Source organism: Nicotiana sylvestris, chromosome 10, assembly GCF_000393655.2.
Source record: "Nicotiana sylvestris chromosome 10, ASM39365v2, whole genome shotgun sequence".
In the NCBI taxonomy this organism is placed as follows: domain Eukaryota; kingdom Viridiplantae; phylum Streptophyta; class Magnoliopsida; order Solanales; family Solanaceae; genus Nicotiana; species Nicotiana sylvestris.
This window is the reverse complement of record NC_091066.1, coordinates 67,156,625-67,165,385: the sequence shown is the minus strand read 5'-3', so window position 1 is coordinate 67,165,385 and position 8,761 is coordinate 67,156,625. Positions and strand designations below refer to the sequence as shown.

At 42.2% G+C, this 8,761-nt stretch overlaps 1 protein-coding gene across 1 annotated transcript; it reads right to left on the bottom strand.

Annotated features, from left to right (window-relative positions):
* Positions 1 to 379: 379 nt before the first annotated feature.
* On the bottom strand, positions 380 to 7,740 carry LOC138879459 (uncharacterized). The gene is made up of 2 exons (XM_070159070.1): positions 7,413 to 7,740; positions 380 to 441 (listed from the first exon to the last, which is right to left on the bottom strand). Exons 1-2 carry the CDS (start codon positions 7,738 to 7,740, stop codon positions 380 to 382), a joined length of 390 nt encoding a protein of 129 aa, XP_070015171.1.
* Positions 7,741 to 8,761: the final 1,021 nt, after the last annotated feature.

Here is an 8,761-nt window from a genome sequence, read left to right as displayed (position 1 = left end):
TATGAACATGATATCTAATCGTTAATCAGAACCGCGATAAACTAGTAAATAATTTTAAGCAGGCAGCTTGGTTTATTAGGTCCTATAGGCATGTTGTCTAGGTGTAGAAACTGATTTAAAACTTATATACATAGTATCTAAATGCAGAAAATGGTTTTAAAACCTTATAGACATGATATCTAAATGCAGAAGTTGATTTGAACCTTTTTTGCATGCAGAAACTGATTTAAAACTTTTTTGCATGGTATCTAGAATGCAAGACTAATTTTAAACTTATAGGCATGATATCTAAATGAACATAAGTAAAACAAACATCGCATTAACCTATAGTCATAGTTTCTAATTGCAGGAACTAATTTTAAACTTGTAGGCATAGTATCTACCCGTTCCCAACAAAATACATATAAGAATCCTTCCCAGTTTTACTAATATCCCCAATATCTGTTTACAAAGAAATTATTATTACAACCCAAACATAAATAATGAATTACAGAAGTGGAACTGCTAAAACTATAGGGATCCTGAACAGGCCCAAACAGTAAACCTGAAAAGCCAGGCCTTCAACCAAGTATGAACATGCCAATACTCTCATAGGGCACCCAATGGTATCCTGGTGTGTCAAAGTTCCCAAGGGCCTCAGGGACCCCGGGCAATGCTCACACCAGAAAACTTTTAAATAAACCTTTTGTGAGCAAGTTTTGAGAGCCAACCTCAGTGTGTTAAAGTTTAGAGGAGTCTCATGGACTCCTAGGCAATGCTCACACTAGAGGGGCAGGGCCCTAGATGTTCTAAGAGTAGGAGTTGAAAATAGTGTATTAAAATAGGAGACAATTTTGTTTTTAAAAAGATAGTTTGGGTTTCAAAAGTGCATAGAAGCAGATTATTAGATCACAAGAATCATAACAGCACACACTTAATATAAGGAGTTCAGCCCTGAACTCCATCAATCAATAACAGATAAGGCAAGTTTAATATGGCTTTAATCCATTAACTATTAGGTAATCATACAGGTAGATATTGGTCATAGGGTAGCATGCTAGGTAAGATAGTCATACAGGAAGGCAATAAGGTTGAGAACATAGGAATCATGAATCAATCAGGAGTTTGTTAGAAATGAGTACTTAAAACAGGGCAAGAAGAACATGTTAGTCGAGAAACAAATAGACATAGGTCTAATTTACATATTGTGACGACCCGCCCAGTCATCTCATGAGTTACTTCTCCGTTTCCCCCATTTCAGCTTCTTTATAATTCGTTATTCGTGTTTTATGTGATCGGGTTGATTAGTTCGAGTTCGGAGAGGATTTGGTAAGAAATGAGATACTTAGTCTCCTTTAAGAAGGCTTAAGTTGGAAAAGTCAACCGGATGTTGACTTATGGGTTAGAAGGCTCGGAAGTGAGTTCCGATGGTTCGGTTAGCTTTGGGAGGTGATTTGTGACTTAGGAGCGCGATCGGAATGGGTTTTGGAGTTGTAGAGAAGATTTAGGCTTGAATTGGCGAAATTGATATTTTGGCAAATTCCGGTTGATAGGCGAGATTTTGATATAGGGGTCGGAATGGAATTCCGAGAGTTTCAGTAGCTTCGTTGTGTCATTTGGGATGTGTGTGTAAAATTTCAGGTCATTCGGACGAGATTTGATAGACCTTTTGATCGAAAGCATAATTTAAGAGTTCTTGGAGTTCTTAGGCTTGAATCCTATGTTAAATTGGTGATTTGATGTTGTTGTAAGCATACCGAAGTGTTTAACAAGTTTGAACGATGTCATGGGATGTGTTGGTACAATTAGTTTGAAGTTTCGGGGATCCTGGGTAGGTTCCGGGATGTTTTAGGCCGAAAATCATAGGTATAGCAGGTCCAGGATGGTTGCAGGCCCCGGAACTCACCCACGCGGTCCGCACAAAAATGAGTGCGCCCGCGGTGAGTGCTGTGCGTACCGCACAAAAGCGAGCGCGGTCGCGGTAGGCGTCGCACGGACTGCACAAAAGTGGGCGCGGGCGCGGTGAAGAACCTTCCCGCTGGTCCAACTTCGTAAGCTCATATCATTTTATATACAAGGGATTTTGAGGTGATTCAAAAATAAAAGTTGTAGCCCTTTGTGTCTAGTTTCCAGAAAGGTAAAGATATTGCAATTTGGACATATGTAGGAAAAGTTATGGCCAAAATGCTAAAGCCTGTCACTGTAGAGGAAGGGCCTGTGCGGCCGCGGTAGTTTTTGCGCGGACCGCACTGTCTTGTGCGGACCGCGGCCGATTTGGTGTGGCCCACGGTAGCTGATCTCAGGGGTACCTATAAATACGAGGTTTTGGGTTTTATTTAATATTTTGACCTAGAGAGCTCGGATTTTGGCAATTTTTCGAAGGTTTTTCAAGAAATTCATCGGGGTAAGTGATTTTAACTCAGATTTGGCTAGAATACATGAATCTATCACTGAATTCATCATTTAATTCGTGATTTGGGATGGAATTTGGGAAGAAAATTGTGAAACCTTTCAAAAATGTAAAATGATGATTTGAAGGGCCAAATTGTATCAGAATTGGATAATTTTGGTATGGTTAGACTCGTGAGGGCATGAGGATTCTGAAAATGTGAATTTTACCTGATTCTGAGACGTGGGCCTCGGGCTCGGGTTTTGCTAATTTCGGGATTTTTGATATTTTTCGAATGTTTTCGCTTGGGATTTGTTCCCTTAGCATATTGTGATGTATTCGTTCTGATTTTGGATAGATTCGACGCGCGTGGAGGCCAATTCGAGGGGCAAAGGCATCGCAAGCTAGAGAATTAGCCAATTCGAGGTGAGTAATGGTTGTAAATGATGTCCTGAGGGTTTGAAACCCCGAATTGCACATCGTAGTGCTATATTGAGGCAAGATACGCACTGGATGATGAGCGTGGGGTCTTTCACTACTGGAGATTGTGACTTGGTCCATCCTGATTGATGATTTTACCGAATATTTGATTGAAATTCATTTGTTATCATCATAATTTGGGCTGATTGCCATATTTGGGCTTCGTGCCAACTATTTGAATCCTTCGGGGATTTTTATCATTGTTTCCTCACTGCTTGACTTATTATTTGAACTCAGTCCTGTTGATATCTACTGTTTTACAAACTCAGCTACTTTTACTCAGATTTGAAACTTAAATGATATTTCTACATCATGTTTTGGGCTGAGAACTACTGTTTTACTAATGCCCAAGGGGCTTGTGATGATTTTTGGACTGAGTGAGGCCGATGGCCATATGTGAGGATATGCTGAGTGATATGAGGCCGAGGGCCTGAGATACTTTATATGCCACGCGATGGCTTGAGTGATGTGAGGATATGTTGAGTGATGATGCCATGAGGTGGCTTGATATAGCGCTTGGGCCGTAAGGGGCCACTCCAGAGTCTGCACACCCACAGTGAGCGCAGGTACCCATTGTTCTGAGTGATTGATGCTATGCCCGAGGGGCTGATATGAGTGATTCTGAGGTAGCCCGAGGGGCTGATACTATTCTGAGAGTGAGCCCGAGGGGCTGATACTGTTCTGAATGATTGATACTGAGTCCGAGGGGCTGATACTGTACTGAGAGTGAGCCCGAGGGGCTGATACTATGCTGAGCGATTGATACTGTGCCCGAGGGGAGGATTTCTACTTGTTATATACCTATTAAATTACCGGTTTTACTTGTTTTAAAAGGAATATCATTTGATTTCTTCACTGATTTACTGCTTTAAGTGATTTTTACTGCTTGATATGGACTTGCTTTGTGCCTTTACGTGTTTTCATACTTTCAGCCATTATTTATGATTGTTACTTACTAAGTTGGAGTACTCATATTACTCCCTGCACCGTGTGTGCAGATTCAGGTATAGCAGAGTCCGCACCTGAGCGCTGATTCCGTCAAGGCTAGGCAGTGATTTGGAGTTATGAGGTAGCTATTGACGTCCGCAGCCCCTTGTTTCTCTTATCCTCTATCATTTATGTTTTCTTTAGACTATTGTATTGGATTCCGTACTTTGTAGACCTATAGCAGATTCTGTAGTAGCTCATGACTTGTGACACCCCGGTTTGGGCTGTGTCGGGATGGTTCTTGCGGTTATTATAGTTAAATTTTGCAATTTATGAGTATTATATTATATGTTATTACTGTTTATGATGATTAACTGTTTAAAAGAGGTGTTCCGTTTTGGTCTGCTGGCCTTGTCTTCACGAGAGGCGCCATCACGACCGGGTTTGGGGGTTGGGTCGTGACACATATAAACAGACATGTAGGCATGCCGAAAGTAGGAAGGACATAGGTTTAACTTAAACATAAGTAGACAGGCTGAACACATAGGTTAAACAGAAGTAGACATGTTGATAACAAGACACATAGTTTAATTGAATAGCAGTAAACATGTTGGTTAGGAACAATAAACATGAAGCACATTGTCACGACCTATTTCCACAGTAGGTCATGATGGCGCCCGACACCATTATCAGGCAAGCCGACGCGGAAGTATAATTAAGTTCTCATTTTACCTTTACCAAAACTAAGCGCAACAGATTCCTCCGATTTAAAGTTGAGCTCAGAAATGATCAATACTATATCAGAGTGATAATACAACACAAAAATGAATGTCTACTCGAGTGTGTGCCAAGACCTGGTGTCACAAGCTATGGGCAACTAGTAGAATATACAAAAGAATCGCACTATCCTACTGTCCGAATCGGATAGACAACAAAAGTAAATACATAAGAAAGACTTCTTCAGGCTGCTGAACGGCATGTGAAAGAAGCAGCTCACCGTAGAAGTCTCGGGTTCGCTCAAGGATGCACACCAGACTGGTAACCAGATCCACTTGCCTCAGATCATGTACAATTAAGTACAGAAGTGTAGTATGAGTACATAAACAACATGTACCCAGTAAGTATCTCGTCTAATCTCGAAGAAGTAGAGACGAGAAGTCGACTCGATACTTACTAAGGTCAAATAATATGAGGAGAAATTTTAATAAGTAGGAATAACACGAGGTATTAGTATTAATAAGCATGGAATGACAGTTCTTTTCCAAATATCATCATGAGTGTCCATATATATATTAAGCAGATATGAAGTCCAGTCCACAGAGAAAGTGCTAAGCAAATCATGCACAAATAACACCGAGGAACGTACGGCCCGATCCAACATAAAATAAATTGTGCACTGCCGAGGGTCGAACGGCTCGAACCATAGATGCATCTATTACCCCGCTCGCGAATCACACGTGCGACGCGGTCAAACATAAATAAAATCATCACAAGCAGACGATAACTTATATCTGAGGAGTAGTCATTCACAGGAAATTCCCAAATTCTCTTTTAAGGACTAAATAGAATAAGGTTCCCTCACTAGTTGCATTTACCTTAATCAAATAATTTATACAACTCCGAATTTAACATCAAGTTACAAGAATATCACGTAGAGCATGCTTTTGGGCCCTAGACTACCCGAACTTAACATAATAGTCGCTACGCACGGACTCTCGTCACCTAGTGCGCACGTAGCCCTCGCATATAATGACAATTACTTCAACTATCACACCTATGGGGACAATTCCCTCTTACAAGATTAGAAAGGAGACTCACCTCGCTCCAAAGCGCACTTCCAAATATTAAGAACAAGTCCAAGCCCTCAATTCGGAGCCGAACAATCCCAAACAAGTTAGATGAAGTAAGAACTAGTCAATATAGACTCACAAGATCGAATTCTAGCTATTTAAGCAATTTCCCAACCATTAACACAAGTTTCCTAAATTCCGACCCCGGGCCCATGTGCCCGGATTCCGAGATTTTTCGAAGAAAGTTGTTCTCTACAACCTAAGGATCAATAATATATGATTTCTAATTAATTCCATAACAATTTTCGTGGTTAAATCTAGGTTTTTATTAAAACCCTAGGTCTTGCTCTAACCCCTTGATTTTACGTAATTTCTAGTGTTTAATCTACCTAATACGCAAGTATTAAACTAAGGATGGGTGGAATAAACTTACCTCACAGTACTAAGTGAAAGTCTTCTCCCCAAAGCTCCCAAAATCGCCAATGGAAGAGTGAAAATGTGATAAAAATGACTTAGAACCCGTATTAAATGAACCTCACTGCCCAGCGATTTTTGCGTCTGCGGTCAGGGGACGGCATCTGTGGTCAGGGGACGGCATCTGCGGTCCCCCATCTGCGAGAATGAGACCGTATCTGCGAAAGGGGGAGAAAAGGCTGGGACCACTTCTGCGGTCTAAAGCCCGCATCTACGGCTAGGGAGCGTATCTGCGGTTCCTGGCCTAGCCTGCCTTGGGCCACTTCTGCGGTCTCGCACCTGTGGTCCACCAACCGCAGGTGCATTTATCACAGAAGCAGCAACCTTCATCCCTTTCTCAAATTTTCCACTTCACTCGAGCCTCGTTCGATTGACGTTCGGGGCTCCCGGGCCCCGCCCGAACATACCGACAAGTTTAAAATCATGAGACGGACCTACTCGAACTTTCGAAACACCCAAAACAACGCTAAATCTAGGAATCACCCCCTAAAACCAAATGAATAAAACTTATGAACTTCAAGTTCTTAATTTTCCTCTAATGGGCCAAATCGCCCTAAAACTACTCGGATTGACACCAAATTTTTACAAGCAAATCTTAAATGATATTTCGGATCTGTACCAGGCTTCGGAACCAATATACGAGCCTGATACCCATGAAATCCATCATTACTTAGTTTCTTTGAATCCTTAAAACTTCAAATTAACAATTTCTAATAAAAATTCATTACTCGAGCTAAGGACCTCGTAATTCGATTCCGGGCATATGCCCATGTCCCATGTTTTTCCACGGACCCTCCGGGACCGTCAAATCACGAATCCGGGTCCGTTTTCTCAAAATATTGACCAAAGTCAAACTTAGTCTTTTAAGAAAATTCTAAGAACTCAAGTGGGCATATATCACTCAAAATTCCTCCAAACCCCGAACTAACCGTCCCCGCAAGTCGTAAATTAGCTAAAGCAAGTGTGGGAAATTTTATTTAGGGGAACGAGATTCGAAAAGGCAAAACGACCAGTCGAGCCGTTACATTCTCCACCTCTTAAATAATCGTTTGTCCTCGAACGGACATAGAAAAGTACCTGAGCTACTGAATAAGTGTGGATATCTGCTCCGCATGTTCTCCTCGGACTCCCAAGTCACCTCCTCGATCAGTTGGCCCTTCCACTAGACCTTTACCGCAGAAATCCTCTTGGACCTCAACTGGCGATCTTGTCTATCAATAATGGCTATTGGCTCCTCCTCATAACCTAAACTCTCATCCAGCTGGATAGTACTGAAGTCCAACACATGGGATAGGTCGGCATGATACTTCCGAAGCATCGATACATGAAAAACTGGATGAACTCCCAATAAGCTGGGGGTAAAGCAAGCTCACAGGCAACCTCCCCAACTTGCCTCAACACCTCAAAGGGACAAATAAACCTTGGGTTCAACTTGCCCTTCTTTTCAAACCTCATAATGCCCTTCATTGGCGAGACCTTCAAGAGAACCTTCTTGCCAACCATAAATGATACATCACGCCCCTTCTGATCCACATAACTCTTCTGTCTGGACTGAGCTGTGCGAAGCCTTTCCTGAATCAACTTTACCTTATCCAAAGCATCCTGTACCAAATATGTACCGTACAACTTATCCTCACCAGGCTCAAACAACCCGATAGGAGAACAACAACGTCGACCATATAAAGCCTCGTATGGAGCCATCTCTATACTGGACTGATAGCTGTTGTTGTATGCAAACTCCACTAAAGGCAAGAACTGATCCCACTGCCATCCAAAGTCAATCACACATGCTCTAAGCATATCCTCTAAAATCTAAACTATCCGCTCCGACTGTATAAGTAGTCGCCACTGGAATGAAGTGACCGACTTGGTCAACCTATCCACAATGACCTATACTGAATCAAACTTCCGTAAAGTCCACGACAACCCAACTACGAAATCTGTGGTGATGTACTCCCACTTCCACTCAGGTATAGGTATCTGCTAAAGTAGGCCACCCGACCTCTGGTGTTCATACTTGACCTGCTGGCAATTCAAACATCTAGCTACATACTCCACTATGTCTTTCTTCATTCTCCGCCACCAGTAGTGCTACCTCAAGTCACAATACATTTTTGTGGCACCCAGATGAATGGAATACCGCGAACTATGAGCCTCTTCTAGAATCCTCTCCTACAGACCATCAACATTATGAACACATAGACGGCCCTGAAGCCGCAAAGCACCATCCTCGCCAATAGAAACCTCCTTGGCACCTCCCTGAAGTACTGTCTCTCTAAGAACTGCCAAATGTGGATTATGAAACTGTCAGGCCTTGATCTGCCCCAATGATGAAGATTGAGCAACCACATATGCTAGAACTCGGCTAGGCTCTAAAAGGTCCAACTTCACAAGTTTGCTAGCCAAGGACTGAATGTCCAAAGCTAGTGGCCTCTCCGCTGCTGGAATGAATGCCAAGCTATCCATACTCTCTGCCTTTCTGCTCAAGGCATCCGCGACCACATTCTCCTTGCTCGGATGATAAAGAATGGCGATGTCATAATCCTTCAGTAACTCAAGCCACCTACTCTGCCTCAAATTAAGATCCCTCTGCTTGAATAAATATTGTAAGCTGCGATGATCAGTATAAACCTCACATGATGCCCCATACAGATAATGCCTCTATATCTTAAGAGCATGAACAATCGCGGCCAACTCTAGATCATGCACAGGATAATTCTTC